This window comes from Physeter macrocephalus, chromosome 6 (genome assembly GCF_002837175.3).
Source record: "Physeter macrocephalus isolate SW-GA chromosome 6, ASM283717v5, whole genome shotgun sequence".
Classification (NCBI taxonomy): Eukaryota; Metazoa; Chordata; class Mammalia; order Artiodactyla; family Physeteridae; genus Physeter; species Physeter macrocephalus.
In genome coordinates, this window is record NC_041219.1 from 90,084,693 (window position 1) to 90,109,692 (window position 25,000).

The 25,000-nt window shown below is 38.3% G+C and overlaps 2 protein-coding genes across 3 annotated transcripts in view; one reads left to right on the forward strand and one right to left on the reverse strand.

The window, feature by feature from the left end:
* Positions 1 to 3,256, reverse strand: part of SPMIP11 (sperm microtubule inner protein 11) — a 25,907-nt gene extending 22,651 nt beyond the window's left edge. The window contains exon 1 of the mRNA XM_024123026.1: positions 3,155 to 3,256. Within this exon, the coding sequence (XP_023978794.1) occupies positions 3,155 to 3,233 (79 nt within the window). The 5' untranslated portion in view covers positions 3,234 to 3,256. The remainder of the gene's footprint in view (positions 1 to 3,154) is intronic.
* A 6,217-nt stretch (positions 3,257 to 9,473) lies between these two features.
* CCNT1 (cyclin T1) overlaps positions 9,474 to 25,000 on the forward strand; it is a 39,934-nt gene continuing 24,407 nt past the window's right edge. The window contains exons 1-5 of one of the 2 annotated variants that reach the window (XM_024123012.3): positions 9,474 to 9,789; positions 14,008 to 14,089; positions 20,563 to 20,691; positions 22,885 to 22,945; positions 24,529 to 24,591. In XM_024123012.3, the coding sequence (XP_023978780.1) occupies positions 9,629 to 9,789; positions 14,008 to 14,089; positions 20,563 to 20,691; positions 22,885 to 22,945; positions 24,529 to 24,591 (496 nt within the window). In that variant the 5' untranslated portion in view covers positions 9,474 to 9,628. The remainder of the gene's footprint in view (positions 9,790 to 14,007; positions 14,090 to 20,562; positions 20,692 to 22,884; positions 22,946 to 24,528; positions 24,592 to 25,000) is intronic. The other variant, XM_007107522.4, reaches the window with a different exon arrangement.

Below are 25,000 nucleotides of genomic sequence, written 5' to 3' on the forward strand. Positions count from 1 at the left end.
GAGCCCTGGTCCAGGAAGATCCCACATGCTGCGGAGCAACTAAGCCCGTGCGCCACAACTACTGAGCCTGCGCTCTAGAGCCCGCGTGCCACAACTACTGAAGCCTGTGCGCCTGAAGCCCGTGATCCGCAACAAGAGAAGCCACTGCAATGAGAAGCCCGCACGCCGCAACTAGGGAAAGCCCACGCACAGCAACGGAGACCCAATGCAGCCAAAAATAAATAAATAAATAAATTCATTAAAAAAAATGTGTGAGGGTAGAATAAAATCATTCTTCACTCAAAAATATACCTCCTTCACATTCTTAGAAAACTATTCAAGGTTATATTCCAGGAAAGGGAGAGAGTAAACCAAGAAAGAAAACATGGGATCCAGGAAATAGGGAATAAAACTTTGGAGAGAGGCAAAAGCAAGTTTCAGGACAAGAGCTATGCACCAGGAGTAGGAGAAGACAGAGTATAGGAATAGGAGAGAGGAAGTTTGGGAAAAAAGGAATTGGTAGATTATTTGTTGTGTTTTGGTAGATTATTTGTTGTGTTTTGAGTGATCGGAAAAAATATCATTGGGCATTTAATAGAGCTGTTGAAGTAATTTGTGGAAAAAAGTAACAGTACCTGGAGAACTAAGCAAGTGAAAAAAATGGTGGCAATTCTTAACTTTAGGGATAAACAAAAAATTGAACAAAAAAGGAAAAGTTATTATAGTGACATTATTTGGCTTAGCAGTGAACAATTTTTACATATTTGTAAGACTACAAGACTATAGATTTAAACTTGTATGTTCTATTGCTACATCCCAAATGATCACAAATTTAGTGGCTTAAAACAACATCCATGGGCTTCCCTGGTGGCGCAGTGGTTTTAAGAATCTGCCTGCCAATGCAGGGGACGTGGGTTCGAGCCCTGGTCCAGGAAGATCCCATATGCCATGGAGCAGCTAAGCCTGTGCGCAACAACTACTGAGCCACAACTACTGAGCCCGCGAGCCACAACTACTGAAGCCCGCGTGCCTAGAGCCTGTGCTCTGCAACAAGAGAAGCCACTGCAATGAGAAGCCTGCACACCGCAACAAAGAGTAGCCCCCGCTAGCCACAACTAGGGAAAGCCCGCGCACAGCAACGAAGTCCCAACGTAGCCAAAAATAGTAAAAAAAAAAAAAAAACCCCAAAACAAAAAAACAACATCCACTTACTATCTCACACAGTTCTGTAAGTCTGGTAGTCTCTGCTTAGTCTCACAAGGCTGAAATCAAGGTGTTGGCTGGGCTGGGGTCTTATGTGGAGGCTCTAGGGAAGAATCCATTTTCAGGTTCATTCAGGTTATTGGCAGAATTCAGGGTTTTGTGGTTATAAGACTGATGCCTTGCTGACTGTCAGCTGGGACACTCTCAGTTCCTAACTGCCACCCACATTGGCATGGAGGCCCCCTGCATCTTCAAAACTGCACATGCTTCCAATCTCTGAATTCCTCTTTTGCTGTTAACTGGAAAAAACCACTCTGCTTTTAAAGGGCTTGTGTGATTAGATTAGGCCCACTCACATAATTTCCTTTTTTCCATGTAAAGTGACAATCACCAGAGTGTTATCCATCATATTCTGAGGTTCTGCCCACATTCAAAGGGGAGGGGATTATATAAGGGCAAGGTTCATTAGGGTCATTCTTAGAATTTTGCTTACCACATACCTAAAACTGTGACATAACTATACTGGAAAAACTAGGATGAGAGAGGGGAAGCGCACGGTATAGTATAAGAAAGCTAAATTTTCAACTCTCATACCGGGACGGCAATATATAATAAACCAAAATGGAACAAGGGAAATTTGTGGGCTAGGCCAAGTGTGTTTCTCTGAGAGAGGGTGAAGAACTCCTAATCTGGAGACAATAGCATCCCCGTGGCATAATGCCAGGACCCAGCTGGGTGGGGGCAAGCAGGGGAGGGCTGGTATAGGGCTATTAAGGGATTCCGAGTGTCCATTAGTGGGAATGCGTGAAACAGAGCTGAATACGTGAAACAGAGCTTCTTTGATGGAATTAGAAAGAGAACAGAGAGTGCCCAGTGGAGGCCTGTACAAGATCAGTCCTTCTCAATCTTAACGTTGTGCTTTATTTTTTCCCACTTATCCCCTCCCTTTACCCCAATGCAACTTTTGCTTCAGTACCTGCCCACGCTTAGTTTCCTTCACCTGGGTTCTCCATTCTGCCTGGAATACCCTTTCTCCTTCATTTCTGTGCTTTCAAGCAATTCATCATTTAAGACCTTAATCTTGTCACATTTCCTGTAAACCCTCCCTTTAGTTTAGTTTAGTCATTCAGTATCACTTATTCATTCACTCACCCTACAAATATATTTATTAAACCTCTATTATGTGAGGTACTCCTAGGTATTGTGGATATAATACAGGTCTGATATATACTCACTGCCTACTAAAACTCCTTCAATGGTTGCCTATAAAGTTAAAAGGTTTAGCATGGCTAACAGTATCCTCAGTTATCTGGCCCCTGCCTAGCTTTCAAGGCCTGCTTCTCACCTCCTGTCTATGCTTTATCTGTACCCAAGGACTTGGAGTTCACTTAATAAGGTTCTCTCAATTCTCTGTTCCTTTGTCTGTGCTGTATTCCCTTGTCATCTACTTGGTTAACTCCAATCATCCTTTAATACTCAGTCCTGGAAGCATTTCCTGTGTGAGGTCTTCTCTAAAGGATCCCCCTATTCTCATTTCAAATCCAGTAGCATCAGGTACTTCCTCTTTTGTGGTTCCATAGCATTCCATATTTAATTGAATCATACACCATATTGCAAATTTTTTTGTTTGCATGCTTATCTTCATCTGATGGTCAGCTACTTTATGGCAGAGAGAGGTCTAATCCTATACATCTTTGTAACGCTAGTCACCAACATAAAGCCTGACAACATAGTTGGTGCTTAATAAATGTTGACTAAATGAGCAAATGAATAAGAATACACTTATTCGGTTGAACAAATTGGGTGTCTTAACAAGGATATTAAACGACAGGAGAGGGAATGGATATCTTCCGTGTTCCATAATTTTAACTAGTATAATTGTTAATCTTGGGGGATAAAACTCTAACCCAAAGTAGGAAAAGAAATGGCTAAGAAGTGGCCCTTCTAACCCTCTATTCTATGTTCCCCTTACTTGTTTCTTCAGTTGTGTCCCTTTTCTTGTTCCGAAAGGAATTTTGATATCCTAATAGATATAAGTTGAAGAAGGCCATCTTGGGTCCTCCCTGTCCTCTTCTGGAATGTTCAGGCAGGAGCACTGGAGTCTGTTTGGTAACCATGGTAATGTCCTGAAGAATCACTATGACTGACACTCCTTTTGTCTAAGGACGCACAGGATTTATGAGTTCACAGTGCGGCTGGAGTGGCCTGGAGTGGCACAGGAAACAAGTGCCAGTTACCCTTTTTCTTGCCCTAGTCTTATTTGCAGAAAGCAGTGAGTAGAAAGAGCAATGACCTGGGCTTAAATCTTAGTTTTGCCATACTCTAGGTGTCTGACTTTGAATTGATTAAGCTTCAGTTTTTTAATTAAAAAAAAGGGCTATGATATCTAGTTCATAGATTTATGAGAATTAAATGAGATAATGTATGCAAATTTCCTCAGCATAGTGTTCTGCATATAATGGAACCTTATATATGTATATAATGCATATAATAAATCTGAATATGGTACTTTCAAAGTTATTTCAAGCAGTAGTGTGCTGAGCCAGTTCATACTGACTTTTGAGAGCTACTTGCTAAATTTTCAGGAATTTTGCGAGCTGGTTTTTAACCCATTATTATTATTATTACAGATAATTTGTCTAAACTTACAATTGAATAAAATATATTTATTAAAAATAAAGGTAGTGAATACTAAAAACTCATCTTTTCCTAATTATTTTATTACAGTTTACTATTATCTATGTTCACGAGGTTATTTACATCTTTGTATCTAGATATTCTGCTCTGCTGTTTTCATTATTTTTCCTCTTTGCTTTTCAGTTTGGGAAGTTTCTACTGACATATCTTCAACCTCACTGATTCTTTCCTTCGTCATGACAGGTATTGATAAGCCTGTCAGAGGCATTTTTCATTTCTGTTAGTGTTTTTGATTTCTAGCCTTTCCTTTTGCTTCTTAGAGTTTTCATCTCTCTGCTTACATCACTCATTTATTCTTGCATGTTGTCCACTTTTTCCATTTGAGTCCTTAGCATATTAATCATAGTTTAATTCCTAGTTTTATAATCCCAAAATTTTTGCCATATATGAGTCTGGTTCTAATCCTTGCTTTGCCTCTTTAGACTGTGTTTTTTGCCTTTTAGCATGCCTTGTAATTTTTTTATAGAAAGTGAGACATGATATATTGGGTAAAAGGAACTGAGGTTCTATGTTTATCTGGCTTGGAGTTAGGCTGTGTTTCCTGTTTGTTATAGCTGTAGGTGTCAGAGGCTAAAATTTCCTCTGATGTCCTTGTCTTTGTGTTCCCTGTTGTCTTTGGGTTTCCCTAGAAATTCCTTCTTTAAAAAAAAAATTAATTAATTAATTATATTTTTGGCTGCATTGGGTCTTTGTCCCTGCACGCGGGCTCTCTCTAGTTGCATCAAGTGGAGGCCACTCTTCGTTGCGGTGTGCAGGCTTCTCATTGAGGTGGCTTCTCTTGTTACGGAGCACGGGCTCTAGGTGCGTGGGCTTCAGTAGTTGTGGCACGTGGGCTCAGTAGTTGTGGCATGCGGGCCCTAGAGTGCAGGCTCAGTAGTTGTGGTGCATGGGCTTAGCTGCTTCACGGCATGTGGGATCTTCCCTGATCAGGGCTCAAACCCGTGTCCCCTGCATTGGCAGGTGGATTCTCAACCACTGCACCACCAGGGAAGCCCTAGAAACTCCTTTTTTTTTTTTTTTTTTGTCTCTCACCATTTTTATTCAACATTGTATGGGTGATTCTAACTCGGCGATTAGTAAGAAGGAGAAATAAAAGGATCCAGGCCAGAAGGAAAGAATCAAACCATTTAATTAGTGGTTGCTTAGGGTTGGGGAGTGGGGGTAGGAGGGTGATAGCTAAAGTAGAAACTCCTTCTTAAATAGGGTCTGAGTTTATAGTTCTTTCATATGTAGTCACCTGTTATAGGAGCCCAACTGATGTGTTGGTAAAGTGCAGGGGAGGGGAAGTGTTCTACAATTCTGTTAGGTCTCAGTCTTTTAGTGAACTTGTGTCCCTGGTCTGTGACCTTCACGGGTGCTTCTTGTCTTTTTTCCCTCTTAGATGAAACAAGACAGTTACAGAAAGCTGGAGTTGGTTATTTTCCTTCTCCCCCATTAGTTAGGCTCTGTTAAATAGTTTCCCTTGAGGGAAGGTCTTTGTTAAGGAGAACTGAATGCTCTGGTATATTTCAAAATGGCTACTTTTTCCCTCTCCCTGCTGGAAGGATAAAGGGATTTTTCTCCAATCTTCATAGTAAGACCTGTGGGGCTCCTAGAGGTAAAACTCATGAAAATGTGGGCAACCCCTTAGGCTGGGCCTCCAGGAGTTTAAAAAAAATCTTTCAATCTATTTGTCTCCACCAATTAGTCAATTGCCCTTTAAGTATTCCTGTCAGTTGCTGGTTCCAGTAGTAGTTTTTGCTCCTAGTAAGCCATGATTCCGTGTTCTGCCTGTTCTGATCTTGCCTGTCTCTCTCGTTTTTGTGGTGGAGATTTTCCGTCACTTCAATTCTCTGATGGATCTAAGAAGGGTTATTGATTTTCAGTTTGTTCAGCTTTTTTGTTGTTGTGAGAACAGGAGTGATAATTTCCAAGCTCTTTACATGTCAGATGGGAAACCAGAAGTCCCTGTCTATTTCACTGTATGGAGGAAATACTATGTGATGGTATGTTCATCTCTTCCCAATTTCATGATCAGTGAGGTCACATTGGTAGTTTGAAATTGACCATGGTGGGAGAGTTTACACTATAGAAATTGGCAAATACTACAAGGTCTTAATTTATTTGTTTTGTTGATTGTCAAGAAAGTGATCAAGAAAATGTTAATGTAGATTAAGTTTAAAAGTGTATCATATCTGTAGCCATTACATTGTCAAAAGCACAAAAAAGTGAAATATTTTTGCAGTATTCAAAAACTATTATCCAGTTCAGCAAAGATGTTGCTCAAGTCACTGACAAATAAGTGAAGTTCCAACAAGTCTCATTGTTTCACTTTCATCTTATTAATGCAAATGAAAATGTCAACCAGCAATCAAAGTTATACAGGCATCCCTCATTTTACTGCACTTTGCTTTACTGCACTTTGCAGATACTATGTTTTTTACAAATTGAAGGTTTGTGACAACACTGCATTGAGCAAGTCTGCTGGCTCAGACTTTTTTCCAACAGCATTTGCTCACTTTGTGTTTCTGTGTCACATTTTGGTAATTCTCACAATATTTCTTTTTCATTATTATTATATTTGTTATAGTGATCTGTGGTCAGTGATGCTACTATTGCAAAAAGATTACAACTCACTGAAGGCTCAGATGGTGGTTAGCATTTTTTAGCAACAAAGTATTTTTTGATTAAGGTATGTATATTGTTTTCTAGACATAATGCTATTGCACACTTAATAGACTACAGTACACATAACTTCTTATGACTGGGAAACCAAAATATACGTGTGACTCACTTTATTGCAATATTCGCTTTATTGTGATGGTCTGGAACCGAACCCACAATATCTTCAAGGTATGCCTGTATTCATTTGTCAAATACCATCATAGGTTGGTTCTTGATTCAAGAGTTTGGCAAAAGTCAATGAAAGCATTCTGTGAGAATCAGTTGGCTATGAGAAATTTACGATAAAGAATATTGTATATTTTAATTTTTGTAAATTGCATGCTATACATCCTTTCTATCAGTAAATTTTACAATAAACTTATGTAAATATAGACATTACTGAACATGGAGTTGGGGATAGTTATGAATAGCACACCATCCTTTCATATTTTAGTTTGGAGACTATATGAATGTTGGGGAGAAATTGTTTTAAAAGTAGTAAATGGTAATGTGTGACATGACTGAAATATGAGATTCACAAGCACAAAACAAAATGATCAAACCATGAAATATCATCCTGTACCCAGAATAAGTAGCCTTACAAGTATGAGTTACAGGGAATGGAGTCCTATTTAAAATTTTAAAAAAGGACAGGAAAATTCCTCTGGTCTAAGGTTTTGTCAATTGTTCTTTAAGGGCAATGTATCTGAAAGCTAACATCTTTGACAATAAGCATGTATTGAACACCTACCATATGTCAGATGGTGTTCTGTTCAGGATGACCCTTATGATCACACAGCTAGTTAATACAGTAACTGGGAATTTTTAGGACATTATATTAAGTGAAATAATCCAGTCACAGAAAGACAAATACTGTATGATTCCACTTATACGAAATATCTAAAGTAGTCAAACTCAAAGAAACAGAAAGCAGAATGGGAGTTGTCAGGGCTGGGGGTAGGGGGAAATGGGGAGTTGTTCAATGGGTATAGAGTTTCAGTTATGCAAAAAGAAAAAGTTGTAGATACCTGTTGCCTAACAATGTGAATATAGTTGACACTACTGAACTGTACACTTCAAAGTGGTTGAGATAGTTTAAAAAAGAAAAAAAAAGAATAGCTGGGCTTTGAAACCAGGCCTGAATCAAAAACTCATGTTTAGCAATTATGTAATCACAGCTGCCTACTTTCAAATAATTTCATCTTCAGTCAAAGAATATTTCCTTTCTCTGATTTACACAGTTCCCCCTCTTCTGTATGGCAGGGTAGCAAGCCATTGGCTAGCAGCTGTATTGCCTGAAGCCTGTCAGATACCAGAACGTTTTCCTGGAAGATTGGTACACAGCCACCATCGCAAATTCAAAATGGAGTCATCAATCCAAGAGATTTAGTGGAGAAACAAACACAGGTCAGAGAAATAGGCAAGAGGAATCTGGGAGAAATAATTTTGGCTGTTTAAAAGACAAAATTCATGATGACATAACTGAGAACGTGCTTCTCTATTAAAAGAAAAAAGTCTGTCATGGAAGAGGTTTGAAATCATAATCTTTTTAATGTTATAACTTGAAGTATTTTTTCCTGAATTCTTCCAGAGTAAAACAGAGCTAAAGCAAATTATAGGCAGTATATGGCAGAGGAGGGTCTGGAGTGGAAGAAAATACTTCTGAGAATGAATTAGAATCAAACTGAGTGGGAGCAGCCATGTCTAGAAATGACAAAACTCAAAATATTTATTATAAAAGACAAAAGATTCTAATATTACCCAAATTTAATCAAGGTGAATTGACTGTTCCAGAAAAGCAAGAGTACAGTTTGCTAGAATGGAAAGAACAATGGAATCAGACTTGATTTTAAAATCTACACTGATAAGTGGTGTAGTGTAGGACAAACTACTTAATCTTCCCAAGCCTCAGTTTCTCTATTGTAGGTTGTTGTGAGCATTTGTTTGACAAACACTTATAGACTACTAGGGCCAGGACTGACTGCGTAGGTGCTAGGGATACAAAAATGAAGATGGTATTGTTCTTGCTGTCAACTTCAATATAATGTAATAAATATTATGAGAAAATCTACTGAATGTTTTCTACGTGCCCGGTACTAATATAAATGCTTTTAACTCATTAAATCTTCATTTAAACCTTTTCAGAAACTAAATCGTATGTACTACACCATTTACAAAAGGCACAGAGAAGTTAAGTATCTTGCCTAGGATCAAACAGCCCTCAAACAGCTGGGATTCATCTTGACAGGTGGCAGGAATTTACAAATCTGTGCATGCGCAGGGTGGAAGTGGAAGCTTTCCACCCGGAAGGAATTCACCCGTTCGCAAAATAGGGATTAAAATATCACTACCTCTTGGGGTTGTGTCAATTAAATGAGATAGTATATTTAAGAGTCAGCATTGTGGTAAGCACTAAATTATTACTATTAATTCCATTTTATTCCTTTAAGTTGGCTCACCGTGGCGAAGGAATGTTTTCAAGGCTTTAGCTACATATTGCAATGCGGCTGTTCAAATGGGTAATTTATACTGCTACCAACAGTGCGAGAGCTTTCCAGTTGCTTTATGTTACGATATACGGTAGGGCAACTCTCTTTGATTACTTTTTTCAGTTTTTGACAGCCTCACCCGTTTTCTCTGTCAAGTTCGCCATCTGCCCCGTTTTATACCGTCACCTACGTCACAAGCGAAGTTCTCCGAGGAACCGCCCAGTGGCGCGTGAGCGGACGCCTCATTCAGCTTTGCTCAGGGCGCGAAGGCTGAACCCAGTTCTCGCGGGAAGAGACGTGGTTTATTTTTGAACGAGAACTCCTAACCGCACCTTGCCTCTCGAGGGTCACATGACTGGCGCCTGTGTCCTCGACGCAAGGTTTTTCCTGATCGCCTGCTGCCTGTTAACTCGGGTACAGACTGACCCAAGGTCCGTTCCGGAAGTAGATTCTTTAACTTAGCAACCCGTCGGCGGAAGCGTGTCACAATCTAGCCGTCCTCCCCTAGCGGAAGTTTGTCACGTCGCAGTTGCCTCCACACAGCGGATGTGTGTCGCCGCTTAGGTGACGCTGGGAAGTGCTTGCAGCCGCCGCCGCTGCCTTTTGGTTGAAGCACTATGGAGGGGGAGAGGAAGAACAACAATAAACGGTGGTATTTTACTCGAGAACAGCTGGAAAATAGCCCATCCCGTCGTTTTGGCCTGGACCCAGATAAAGAACTTTCTTATCGCCAGCAGGCGGCCAATCTGCTCCAGGACATGGGCCAACGTCTTAACGTGTATCCTTGCGGCCTAGGCCTTCGGCCTTGGAGTAGGTCCCGCCCTGTTCGGGCGTCCAGGCTTCAAGGTCTGTCAGGCAGAAGGGAAGAGGGTGGGCAGGGACTGGATGTCTAGTTAGGAGAGCCTACGATGGGGCGAACTGAAGTTAAGCGTTCGCTGGAGGGAAGCGAGGCCGAGTTAATTTCCCGCTCGCTCACCCGTGCCATCAACCTTGCTGGGAACGCGTATCCTTTCCGCTTTGTGTTTTCACTCCTCTTCCTAGTAGTCTGTTTTCGGTGTGTTCTGAACTCCTACTCTGGTGACTTCGAGATTCTGCTTTTCTACTATGCCCTAGGGATCTGGTGGAGATTTCACTGTTGATGGCTGCCTCTTGAACTTAGTGTGTAAAGAGAGTTTTGAGAAATTTCGATACCTGAAGGTCTTATAAAGAGAGTGGTCTAGAATTAATGCCCCAGCTTTGGCTTAAAATCCGTTCCTTCCCCTTACTAGTTGTTTAAGAAACCTGTCGAATTCTTGTTTTTTTGGTCTGTAAAATGGGGGTGATAACTCATGAATTTGATTTCTATGCACAACACAATGCTTGGCACTCATATGTTAAAGTAGCTACTGTTAAGAGTTTTATAGCATTTCAGAGGAAGGAAGGATGTCAGTGTAGATTTGTAGGGATGTAGACCTACAGATCTAATGTTCTAAAAAACCTTTTATAAAATACTGGGTTTTAAAGTTACTCAGAGTGCTAATGTATATTCGTTTTCCTCATATTTCAAAGATTTAGTGCTTTTTTTTTTCCCCTTTAAGTGTTTTTGTTTGTCAGAAAACCTACTCATTTTGTAGCAGAGAAAGCTATATAAAGTTCTTTCCACTCCGGAAGTTAAAATTTATTCTTGGGTGCAGCTTCCATTTAAATGTGTTGCTGGCTGTATGTTTGTGTCTTAAGGTTGTGCTCACTTCAAAAGAGGTGTCCTCTTTGGTGCCTGTATCCAGTTTGTTTCCTAAGCATCCAGTCAGTACTGAGTTAAACCTTTTTTTTTTTTTTTTTTTTTAATTCTGTTTCAGTGCATCCTAGCACTTTCCATTTTACATGTGTGATATTAAGGTTGTTGCCATCATGGTACTGTCTCATCTCTATATCCCACATGGTTTTCTTCGGTCTTTATAATAAGACATTCAAAAGTTTTTCTTTTCAAGGGAACCCTTGTACACTGTTGGTGGGAGTGTAGCTTGGTGCAGTCACTGTGGAAAACAGTATGGAGGTTTCTCAAAAAGCTAAAAATAGAACTGCTATTTGACCCAGCAATTCCACACCTGGGTATATATCTGAAAAAAACAAAAACACGTATTTGAAAATATACATGCACCCCAGTGTTCATAGCAGCATTATTTATAATTGCCAAGATATGGAAGCAACCTGAATGTTCATTGAAGGATGAATGGATAAAGAAGATGTGGTATATATACACAATGGAATACTACTCAGCCATAAAAAAGAATGAAATAATGCCATTTGCAGCAACATGGATGGACCTAGAGATTATTGTACTAAGTGAAGTAATCAGAGAAAGACAAATATCATGTGATATCATTTATATGTGGAACCTAAGAAATACAACAAACTAGTGAAAGCAAAAAGGCATACCCACAGATATAGAGAACAGACTAGTGGTTACCAGTGGGGAGAGAAGGGAGGAGCAAACTACTGGCTGTAAGTTAGGCTATAAGGATTTATTATACAACAAGGGGACTGTACCCAGTATTTTGTAATAACTGGAAATGGAGCTCTTTAAAAATTAAAATCAGAAAAAAAGTTTTTCTTTTTAGTGAATATCAAATAATTAACTGAACGAATATCAAATCATAGTGTTTCTGGTCCCAGGGATCACCTTATGAGTGCCAGAGAGAAGTAGAACTGAAAAGGTAATTGCTGGAGCTTAGAAGGTGAGGAGATAAGTGGAGACATACCTAGGGGGCAGATCAGGGAGGGTGTTGTAAATCATTTGAAGAGATATCCTGTGCAAGTATATCACCTTGGCAGGATTTTCAGTAGGCAAGTAACAGGTTTAGGTCTTATATAGTTTTGTTCATATTCCTTCTTGATCCACATGCTGAGAAGCTTTGCTTGTTTATTAATTCAGCAACTTTATAGTGAATATCTGTTACATATAAGACAATGTGTTAAGTGTCAATTGGAGGTTAATTGATGAAAGAACAGATTTGCTTTTTAATTCTTAGAGGAAAGTATGATTTTCTTTTTTTTAAGTTGAAGTATAGTTGATGTACAATGTTGTGTTTCAGGTGTACAGCAAAGTGCTTCAGTTATACATATATATACAGTCTTTTTTTTTTTTTTTTTTGCCACACCACACGGCTTGTGCGCTTTTAGTTCCCCGACCAGTGATTGAACCCAGGCCCACGGCAGTGAAAGCGCTGAGTCCTAACCACTGGGCTGCCAGGGAATTCCCTACATATTCTTTTTCATATTCTTTTCCATTATGGATTATTACAGGATATTGAATATAGTTCCCTGTGCTATACAGTAGGACCTTGTTGTTTATTATATATAGTCATTTGTATCTGCTAATCCCAAACTCCTAATTTATCCCTTTTCCCCCTTTGGTAACCATAAGTTTGTTTTTTATGTCTGTGAGTTTGTTTCTGTTTCATAAATGAGTTCATTTGTGTCATATTTTAGATTCCACATTTAAGTGATATCATATGGTATTTGTCGTTCTCTTTCTGACTGATGACTTAGTATGATAATCTCTAGGTCCATCCATGTTGCTGCAAATGGCATTATTTCATTCTTTTTTATGGCTGAGTAGTATTCCATTCTGTATATATACAGAATGTATATATACACTACATCTTGTTTATCCATTCATCTGGACATTTAGGTTGTTTCCATGCCTTGGCTATTGTAAATAGTGCTGCTATGAACATTGGGGTGCATGCACCTTTTCTTTCTTTTTTTCTTAAAATTTATTTATTTTATTTATTTAGTTTTGGCTGTGTTGGGTCTTTGTTGCTGCGTGTGGGCTTTCTCTTGTTGTGGCGAGTGGGGGCTATTCTTCGTTGAGGTGCTCAGGCTCCTCATTGCAGTGGTTTCTCTTGTTGGCAGAGCATGGGCTCTAGGTGTACGGGCTTCAGTAGTTGTGGCATGCAGGTTCAGTAGTTGTGGCTCGCGGGCTCTAGAGCACAGGATGAGTAGTTGTGGTGCATGGACTTTGTTGCTCCGCGGCATTGGGATCTTCCCGGGCTAAAGCTCGAACCTGTGTCCCCTGCATTAGCAGGTGGATTCTTAACCACTGCGCCACCAGGGAAGCCCTGCATGTACCTTTTTTTTTTTTTTTTTTGTGGTATGCGGGCCTCCCCCTGCTGCGGCCTCTCCCATTGCGGAGCACAGGCTCCGGACGCGCAGGCCCAGCGGCCATGGCTCACGGGCCCAGCCGCTCCGCGGCTCGTGGGATCCTCCCAGACCGGGGCGCGAACCCGGCTCCCCTGCATCGGCAGGCGGACGCGCAACCACCGCGCCACCAGGGAAGCCCCTACCTTTTTAAATTATAGTTTTCTCTGAATATATGCCCAGGAGTGGGTTTGCTAGATCATATGGCAACTCTATGTTTAGTTTTTTTTTTTTTTAAATTAATTAATTAATTTTTGGCTGCATTGGGTCTTCGTTGCTTCTCTCGGGCTTTCTCTAGTTGCGGCAAGTGAGGGCTACTGTTCGTTGCGGTGCGTGGGCTTCTTATTGCGGTGGCTTCTTTTATTGCGGAGCATGGGCTCTAGGCACACGGGCTTCAGTAGTTGTGGTGTGTGGGCTCAGTAGCTGTGTCTCGTGGGCTCTAGAGCGCAGGCTCAGTAGTTGTGGCACACGGGCTTAGTTGCTCCACTGCATGTGGGAATCTTCCCGGACCAGGGCTCGAACCCGTGTCCTCTGCATTGGGAGGCAGATTCTTAACCACTGCTCCACCAGGGAAGTCCCTATTTTTAGTTTTTTTAAGGAACCTCCATACTATTTTTCACAGCGGCTGCATCAATTTGCATTTCCACTAAGAGAGTAGGAGGTGTCCCTTTCTCCACATCCCTGAGAGGTAAGTATGATTTTCATTTAGGGGCATCCACTGTACTTGGCTTCATGGTCCTTTGGGGAGGATATAGAGGTTGTATTTTTGGGAATTGTACTGCCCATCTGTTTTGGGACCTTAACTTGAACATTTTAGCTCACAATTGACCATCAACACTGCTATAGTGTACATGCATCGATTCTACATGATTCAGTCCTTTACACAGTTCCATCGAAATGTGAGTATAATTTTTTTATATGGTGTAATCCTTTTGTGATTAATCTCAACTTCATATTTCTTTTGTGGTTGATCTTTGCTGCTGAACTGGGATTTGAAGTTTAGAGTTGATGATTGATCACGTTCATTATGTGTCACACTGCTGTTCTGAATCCAGCCTTCCAGTTTTCCTGTGAAGTGTCTAGCTAGTTGTTTAGCTTTAGCTTTAGTGCATCCTTAGAGTAGGTGGATTCTCTAATAAAATAGATTATTGAACATTTAAACTTAACGTTTTTGGATTGGGAGAGTAGCATTAAAGGGGGGTAGCATTACACTTAAGTGTAATTTTTGAAATGGTTAATAATAATATGGGCACAGGAAAACAAGTGAATGTTAAGTTATTTACATTTTCTAAAAACCTTTGATAAAATTCCCATCAATGACCAGTTGGAAGGGGAAGGTACGTTATGTGATAACTGGGGGATGACTTTTAAGACAGAAAAAAGAAAATAATAGTAATAAAGGGATTTTTTTTTTTCTGGACAGAATTGTAAATAGTGCTATTTTCAGTTTTGCTACCTGAAATGGTCCTATTTAACATTATTGTAAATGACTTGGAAGCGAGTGCATAGTGATATCCCAGTTGCAGGTAAGCTTATATTTGTTTAATAAAATCACAAGGTAATAGGGCTAAACTTGAACCCTTCATATGGATTTGTGAGTCAAATATTTCATTATTTTTTTAAGAAAAGGTTACGTTTTGAGGAAAGGTGTTTCAGACTTTTCCTTAGGATGATAGTTTTTTTTTTTTAAATAAATTTATTTATTTTTGGCTGCATTGGGTCTTCATTGCTGCGCTCAGGTTTTCTCTAGTTGTGGTGAGCGGGGGCTACTCTTCGTTGCGGTGTGCGGGCTTCTCATTGCGATGGCTTCTCTTGTTGTGCACCACGGGCTCTAGGTGCCTGGGCTTCAGTAGTTGTGGCACATGGGCTCAGTAGTTGTGGCTCGTGGGCTCTAGAGCACAGGCTCAGTACTTGTGGTGCACAGGCTTAGTTGCTCCGCGGCATGTGGGATCTTCCCGGACCAGGGCTCAAACCCATGTCCCCTGCATTGGCAGGCAGATTCTTAACCACTGTGCCACCAGGGAAGTCCCAGGATGATAGGTTTTGAATTTTTATGCCATAGGAAGAGAAACTGGAAAGTTAGATATTGTTCTTGTAAGATATTGGTGGACTCAGTATTGGGAGTAATTGCACAGGAAACCCTTTAGAGTATGGATTAACTATTCCCAATTTTTGCTGATTATTCAATCAATTGGGCTGTCTCCTACCCTTAACCTCCCTACCTCCTCTGATTGCAAGGAACACACTCTTAGTAAGAGAGAGAGAAGCATTTAATGAGGCTGTCTGATAGCTCTAGAATAGAAAGTAGTGGATAAAGAACGGAATTTGAAGAGGAAGTCCATAATTGTCTTGCCCATTATGAAAGTTTTCTGCGTTTCTTTTACTATGGTAAAGGTTTGAAATCCAGGGTGAACTACATCTCAAATCAATTTGTCCACTCTATGCATATGTATGTGTGTATGTATATTTCCCCTATTTTTACCTTTTAAATTATATCTTGTTTTATTTTCTATGCATTTATCTTAGCAAGGACAGAGACTCACTTTTCTGTGTATCCTCTAAAGCACTTTCAGTAAACTTGTTGAATGAGTGAATGATCTGGTAATTATCCAATATAAAGAGATTCTTCTGGAGTTTATGACCTTTTCCAAAATCCAATGATTCTTTTAATTTGAGGTTATTGGTCCTCTTTAGAGAATTGATTTTAGGCACATTCTGGAATTAACAGCTGAAAAATATCACTCCTTTAGTATGTTAATTCTAAGAGTTTAGCTGTGATGAATCCAAATTCAAATTTGAGGGGACTTAATACATTGTTGTGGCATTGAAATGTAGTGTGAAGTGCTCATACATTTTTCTTGTTATTTTTTCTTATTACAAAGGTAGTAAGTACTCATGGTAAAAATTAAAACAATACAGAAATGTGTAAGGCAGAAAGTGAAAGCTCTTCTGTAATCCCATCCTCCAGAAGTAACCTTTGATAAACATTTTGGTAATAGTGTCTCAGACATTTTTCTGTGCATATAGTACCAGCATTTATGTATTTCTATAAAAATCACTTCTTACTGTACCACTCTTACACAATTGCCTTTATTGCTTAACAGTATGTATGTACTGGACATTTTCTTATTGGTTTCTTATTTTAAGTGGCCACATAGTATTTATTTGAGTAGTTACTATAATTTATTTTACTAGCTCTCTACTGGTGGATATTTGGGTTGTTTATAGTGTTATAAATAATGTTACATAAGATAGTCTGGTACATATATCATGCACTTATATGACTATTTTATAAATTCCTATAGATGGAATTGCTGTGTCCAAGGGTATGCATTTAAAAGTTTTTTTGTGTCAGTTTGCTCTACTGAAAGATTATATCAACATACATTGTTTCTAGCACTGTGGGGGAGAGTTCTTTCCTCTGCATCCTCACTAACAACAAATACTCATTACTTCAAGAAATATTAAGTTCTAACTACTTGTCAAGCACTAGGGATAGAGTGGTGAGCAAGATAGTGGAAGTCCTAAGTTATTTTCTTAATTTACATTTCTTCAATTAATGAAGTTGAACTTCTTATGCCTGTTGGTCATTGTTCTTCTTGTGAAATTGAAGAATTGACTTAAAAATTGTCTGTTGTTTCTTTTTTTTTTTTTTTTTTTTTGTGGTATGCGGGCCTCCCTCCGTTGCGGCCTCTCCCGTTGCGGAGCACAGGCTCCGGACGCGCAGGCTCAGTGGCCATGGCTTACGGGCCCAGCCGCTCCGCGGCATGTGGGATCCTCCCAGACCGGGGCGCGAACCCGGTTCGCCTGCATCGGCAGGCGGACGCGCAACCACTGCACCACCAGGGAAGCCCCGTCTATTGTTTCTTTTTGCCCGTTTTAATTTTTTTGATTTTCTCATTTATATGAGCTCTTTATATATCAGAGCCGTATGTCATGTGCTGTGAATACTTCTCTTGTTTTGCTGTAACTCTTTGTTTATAGTATTTTCAAGCCTAGAGTTCTTGCCTTTTAAAAAAATTTTTAAAATTTTTGTTGAGGTATAACATAAAGTAGAGCACAAAAGTCTGAGGTGGGCAGCGTGATTACTTTTTGCATTATATACACATAACCACCACTCAGAACAAGATATAGTATATTTCCAATACCTTGGAAGGTAGAGAAGTTGTCTTTTGATTGAAATAAATTTTATTTCTTTAGTGGACATGATTAAATGACTGGTTTATTTTCACTTAAATCCTGGCATTGCATTTACTCTCTTTTTGAGAAGAAATTCAACCTCATTAATTGAATTTCTGTATGTACTGTCCTAAAAGTTTTCAAGCGGGGGAATGTAAAAGTAGTGGTGAGCAATTTGGTGTGTGTGTATTTATTCTGTATTTTATAATATTTGATATACAGGTGTTGTCTTTTAATAGCTGACAAATTTGGGTGTATATTACTCTCATTAGCTGACTCTTAAAAGGTCAAGTTTAGTGGTTAAGAGGATGGGCTCTGGAGTCAGGCTTGTCTGGATGTGGATCCTTGCTGCACTGCCTACCAGCTATATGCCTTTGAGCAAGTTACCATACGCCTCAGTTTTCTCATCTCTTTGGGATCAATAGTAGTGCCTACCTCATAGAGTAGTTAGTAGGATATAGGTGAATTAATTTACAAAGTGTCTGCATATAGCAAACAAATAAGTATTAGCTAGCATTATTATTGTTCTTTTAAAATGGAGAAAATCTTATACTCTTACCTGGAATTCCTCTGGGAAACTGCCTTTGATGGGAAAATAGTTTGATAAGCTAGCTTGGTATATGATTCCATGAGGAGCAATGAGTATTTATATGGTTGATTGGACAAAAAGGAGGTTGAAATTTATCTCTTGTGGTCTTTCACTTAACTGAGATATTATCTTGCCTTGTAAGCCATTGTTTGTGTATCATATTTTAGTTAGATTCTTTCAAATATGTTTTTAGCCTCTTGAAAGCAAAGTTGTAGGCTTAAAATCTTAAGTGTTGTCTCTGAGTTGTCCTTTGCCTTTTCCCCTGTGTCCAATCAGTTATAAAGTCCTGTTAATTTTTATAGAGGTACTATTTTTTCTCCCCCTATAAATATATATTGTCATCATAAAGTTTAAAGAGGACAGGGGTTCCCTGGTGGTGCAGTGGTTAAGAATCCACCTGCCAATGCAGGGGACATGGGTTGGATCCCTGGCCTGGAAGATCCCACATTGCCACGGAGCAACTAAGCCCGTGCACCACAACTAGTGAGCCTGTGCTCTAAAGCCCGCGAGCCACAACTACTGGCCCGTGTGCCAGAAATACTGAGACCACGCACCACAACTACTGAAGCCCGTGCGCCTAGAGCCCGTGCTCCACAACAAGAGAAGCCACCGCACCGTAACAAATAGTAGCCCCTGCTCGCCACAACTAGAAAAAAAAGCCCATGTGCAGCCACAAAGACCCAATGCAGCCAAAAAAAAAAAAAAAAAAAAATTGAAAGAGGACAGATTAAAGGAGAAAGTGATGATTTCCCTATAACTCGGTGTTCAGAGATAATCCTGTTAACGTTTTGGCGTATATTCCATTAGAATTTTTTTCTCTGTATGCAAATACATATATGTATATTTACTGAAAACCTATTTGTTTTCCAAGGTGAAAACTGGGTTTCTTTTTTACTTTATTTCTACTGCTAGTGCCTACTCTAAACTTTATTTCCTAATGCCTGTGTTATCATTATTGTTGTTTTAATATTTATTTGTTTATTTTATTTATTTATTTGGTTGTGCTGGGTCTTAGTTGTGGCAGGCGGCCTCCTTAGTTGGGGCATCCATGTGGGATCTAGTTCCCCGACCAAGGATCGAACCTGGGCCCATTGCATTGGGAGCGCGGAGTCTTAACTACTGCGCCACCAGGGAGGTCCCTGCCTGTATTATTAAAATTTTCTCTTTAATAAAATTAACTTTTAATGTATCTATCCTTTCCTTTTAGTACCACCTACCACTGGATTAACCTTTCCAAATATTTCTTAAACTCTTCATTTTTTTCGAAAATCTGTAGTGTCACTCTCTTCTTAAAAATCTTTTGTGTCCCGCATCACTTTATTTATATCTTTTAACTAAACTACTCAGTTTAGTGTTCAAAATGTGCTTTATGCCCTGATTTCTCACAACTTTGTTCTTGCCCATTTTCCTCTGTTTTTTTTTTTTGTTTATCCTAAGGTCTAGTAGAATATATGTAGCAAGCTCCATATATAACTGCAACAAATATGAAGGAAGAGAATTGTTACTCTGAATTGAATTTGTGGAGAAAAATCTATTCTAGCAAGGTATAACAGATAACTGCAGGGATACAAATAAGTGTTAGAATGCATGTCAATTCTACTCAGTAAATAGATATTTCACTTATTGCTTTCTTTAACTCCTGGTGAATTGTAGTTCATGCCATTGCCGTCTTTGATTCATTGAAATATTCTTGTTAAGATTCTAGAGACGTTGTGCTTCCTGAGGTTTCCCAGATCACCAGGCTATGTTTATGTCCTATTGTTCTAATTTCTTGTTTAGTGTCTGAGTTTTCTCTCTGCTTGTGGATTGGCTTGACTTTTTTATTTTGGCCGTGCTTCGAGGCACGGTATCTTAGTTCCCCAACCAGGGATGGAACCCTGGTCCTGGCAGTGAGAGTGCCAAGTCCTAACCACTGGACCGCCAAGGAATTCCCTGGATTGACTTTTTTTTTCCCCTCTAAGTACCTTCTACTTATAACCTGTTGAATATAATACTATACTTTGAATTCTTTTTTAAAGATTTGTGCTCCTCTCCATATGTAAGTATAATTGAGATAATTCGCATACAATAAAATTCCTCCTTTGGGTGTACAGTTCACTGTTTCTTAGTATATTCAGAGTTGGGCAGCCATCACCATGATCTAATTTCAGAGCATTTACATCACCTCAGAAAGAAACCCCTCATGCTTTAGCAGTCACTCCCATTCCTCTCTTCTCCCAGCCCCTGGCAACCACTAATCTACTTCTGTCTCCATGGATTTGCTGATTCTGGACATTTCAGTTTACTCCTTTAAAAAAAGTATATAGAGTGCTTTAATAAAACTTAATAATCTCATTTTAAATAGAAAGCTGTCTATTTACATCTAGTGGTTTCTTGAATGGGTAGCTTTTAATGAGAGTTTGTTGAAGGATTGGTTTTCAGAAGTGGACGTGGTTAATGGATAGGAGAGGAGAAGATATTTAAGTAGAGGAGGAGAAAGCAAAAACAAGAGGTGACGAAGTTGAGGTAAGCGAAGAAGTTGGTTTAAGACTTAGTTCTTTTTTAGATCTACCTTACTCTAGAAATAAACAAATAATAAATGTGATTTATTTTCTCTTCATCCAGTCTGTGGCTCCAGCAGCCTTATTTTTAGCAGCCAAAGTAGAGGAGCAGCCCAAAAAATTGGAACACGTCATCAAGGTAGCACATGCTTGTCTCCATCCACAGGAATCACTTCCTGATACTAGGAGTGAGGTAGGGGATTAATTACACACATCTGTTTTTCTTAATTTATTTTGATCATAACTTAGTTTTTTAACTTTGATTTACTGAAGTCTGAATTGGGGCTGTTAAAGGAACTTTTAGTGTTGGTTTTTTCCTTAACAAAAACATGACAAGTTTATGGCAAAAGTTAATTGTATTCATTCTGGTAAAATTGGAAAATGCAGAAAAAGAAGAAAATATATTACCTAGATGTAATTTGTACCACAGATATATAAATGAACCAGTATTTCCAGCTTCTTTTCTATGAGTAGCTGCACATGTATATATTTTATACCTGCTTTTTTCACTTACTGTATGCCAAATATTTTCCCATCAATTCTCCGCTTCCTTTAAATATTGATATAGTATTTTGTCATATATATACATATATTTTAACCATTTTCTCTTAAGATAATTTCCAGCTTTTAACCACTATAATATCACTATGAAGAAAATTCTTTTAGATTTTTTGTTAATGAATTTTTTTTAAGTGAATCTTGTCACAGGTGCATGTGTGCTTAACTTTTTAAGAAATTACAAGTATGCTCATTATAAAAGAACCCAAACACTAAAGAATCATTTAAAGTCAAAGGTAAAGCTCATCTCCCCTCCTCCTAGGAGGATACTGCTGATTACAGTTCAGATATATATTCTTCCGCACCTTTATCCTATGTGTATACATATAGCTTTTTTTCCCTTTCCATCCTTCCTTGACCTTCTAAAGAAGGGAAACTCTCCTGGCTTTAGAAATCAGTGATTGGGGAATGATGGGTTTGGAGAAAAATTATGGATTTCTGTTGCTAGATTATTTGTCTGTTACAGTGGGTGCATGAGTCATCCATTATCAAATTAAGCGGAATTGTGTGTTCTTCTGATCATATTGGACAGAGTGGTTGTGGGGATGGTTTGTTTTGATAATAGCCCCTTATTATGTAAATTAAGTGTTTTGCATAGCACTTTGTTTTCTCTTTGGGCTGCACCAGTAGTTTTGTTGAAGAGCTGTTGGTCTGGACTTTTATTTATGTTAGAGACTACTAACTGCCATTGGTCTATAGAATTGACCAAATAAAATTTTATTTTAACAAAATAAAACAAAAAATAAAATCCCCACTTTATTTTTTTTTCTTTCAAGTATTTACATGACTTCTCACCTGAGTCTCTCTTATGAGGTGACTAGGAGAAGATACTTTCTTCACTATCTGGAAAGGGAAACTAGCATAGTTTAAGTCCTTACTGGACTTACTCAGGATCATAAAGTTCAGTGGAAAGTTAGCAGCAACATAAGTCTCTTAACTCCTGGATCAAATCTCACTCTCCTAGAGTTCTAGACCAGTGCTGTCCAGTAGAAATATAGGGGAAGTCACATACGTAATTAAATATTTTAAACTTTTCTTAGTTTAAAGTTACAAAAAAAAGTTTAAAATATTTAAACTTTTCATTAAGCTTTATATAAAAGTCTTTACTTAAAAAATTTTAAAAAAATTAAGATTAATTTTAATATGTTATATTTTATATAGTATTTTCTTTAACCCCCAAATATAGTCATTTCAGCATATAATCAATTTTAAAACATTATTAATGAAGTGGTTTACATTATTATTTCTTAACTAAGTCTTCACAATTCAGTGTGTATTCTACACTCATAACACATTTCAAGTGCTCGATAGCCATGTGTGGATAGTGGCTACAGTGATGGCCAGTACAAATCTGAAAGAATTTTTTGTTTGCTCCTTTTCCTTTGAACCCATTTATGAATTTTAAAAATCTAGCATTACTCCAAAAGGAAGGTTTAACAGGAGTCAAATGTTTGAGATTGCCTACAGTACTGTGAGAAGGCTCTGCAGGGTATTTTGATGATGTTGAAAAAAGATATATTTTAAATTTTCTTCTGTCTACATCATATGAACTTTAGAACCTAAAGTGTCAGTCTGAAAATGAACTAGATCTCTGGTGCTTTTTCTGTAGCCATTTATAAATAAAGTGACATCTCTCAGTATACCACTTTTTTTTTTTTAAAGGAGAATCTGTTAGGGATAAGGGTTAATTTCAGTTCCTACCCTCCCTCATAACCCCACCCTTGCCTTTTGAGGCTTTGATTTCCCTTGGAGGTTGTTAGAATTTGCCTACACTTTATATATTATATATTGTATCTTTTTGGGGAATAATTTGTCTTCTCACCTGCAGGCTTACCTGCAACAAGTTCAAGATCTGGTGATATTAGAAAGCATAATTCTGCAGACTTTAGGTAAGTTTATTTTCCTTTAAAACATTAAAGAAATATGTACATAATATAATGATTTTAAAATTTGCAAAATAGGAAATAGGAAGAGAATTTCCTGGGAAGGTTTTTGCACATTTTAGAGGTCGTTTAACCCTGGCCTATACCACAGAGAGAATGCAGGCACAGCTGACCTTTGAAATAGCAGTTAGCAGGGGTTTTTTGTTTGTTTGTTTTATATTCTAGGATTCATGATTTGCTTGTTAAGATTTGGCAGTTTTTAACTTTCTAATAAATAATGGCAGAAACTATCTAAATAACTTTTTTCCTTCCATGGATTTTTATAGTCTGCTTGTCATTATATTTAGTTAACAGCATTTGTTTTTAAAATTGATAATCAGTGTTCAGAACAGTGGAGTGGAGGTGGAGGAATTCAAGCTATAGCAGTTGATGGGCTAAAGAACTGATGATGTTCTGCTATTATCTATTATTTTCATCAAAGAGACTGCCTTTAAAAGCTTAGCAAATATGGAAAATAAAGATTTTCTAGTTCTTTTGGGCTATCATCTTTCTCCTTAGGTAGGGGAGTATTTCATGAGTTATGTTGGAAAGTTACTGGTAGGGCTGTACTTTTTGCATGTACAAGCATACAATGAATTCTTCAAAGTTTGTCTCTGAAGTTAGTTTCTGCTAATTTTTACTTTAAATTAGTTTTCTTCAAGGTAACCATATTTTAGGGGACAATGTTATTTTTCTGGTGGAGTAAATTTTTATTATTATTTTAATGTGGAAACCAGTGAGATCTAATTTGCAAGAATCAATTATACTTTTAGAATAATTTGCATCAAGTAAATTTCTCAATAGAATTTTCTTTCTTTCTTTTTTTTTTTTTTTTTTTTAAATCAGTTTGTCCCAGACTTTATTTTTTAAATTTTTTGGCTGCAGCACGCAACTTGTGGGATTTTAGTTCCCCGACCAGGGATTGAACCCAGGCCCTCTGCAGTGAAAGTGCCAAGTCCTAACCACTGGACCGCCAGGGAATTCCCTAGAATTTCTTTACTTGTACTGGAAAATTTTATTTACATACTCAAAAAGAGAAACTTCATTGAAAATTTTTGTAGACATACCGATCTTCCTTAAGTAATTTTGGTAAAGATCATTTAGACTTAGATAAAATGATCAGTACTTACAGTAATTGAGATGATGAAAAGGGACAAAACTGAGGTAAGAGAGGAATAGGTTTCAAAATGTTTTCTCAAGGTTAAGCTTTGGAAGATAATCATTACATGAGTAGTTGCTTCTTCCAACCATGTATTATATTCTATTGTCCCTAAGAAAATGTTTTGTGTTTAGATGTTTTTGGTAGCTCAGGGATCTTGAGACTGCATTAGCTTTATTATCTGAGTGGTGCCTTCTAGCTCAAAATATAAGCACCTTTGAAGATAATCTTAAAGAAGAGTGTGCTACATACTTTGACTCTCTTAGCCTCTGAACAGGCAGTTTTGGGACCAGAAAATGAGGGAGGCCTTCAATGATGACTCAGATAAAAGAAATATAAAATATTTTGAGTATCTTTAGCTTTTTAACCAGTTACTTTTTTTTTTTTTTAGGCTTTGAACTAACAATTGATCACCCACATACACATGTGGTAAAGTGCACTCAACTTGTTCGAGGTAAGGAATCCCAACTTGAGATGCTGTCTTAAATTGTTTTACCATTTAGAGGCTAAGATTTGCTCTGGACAAATACAGAACACAGCTGCTTTGGCCAGAATTTAAATTAAAAAACCTACCTGGCTTAAATCAAAATGAGTGGTTGGAGTTTTTCTGTTGGGTTCTTATAATGTTTGTAGGTGATCTCCAGATAAAGGGAGTTAGTTTCTTATGGATGTTTGTCAAAGCTGGGGGCAGATTTTGAAAAGTCACCAAATTGTAAGTACCTAACAGCAATTTTAAGGATGTCTTGGGGGTTAATTTGATTCTAGGGTTGATTGTCCTAGGCACTCTTTTTTTTTTTTTTTTTTTTTTTTTTTTTTTTGCGGTACGCGGGCCTCTCACTGTTGTGGCCTCTCCCGTTGCGGAG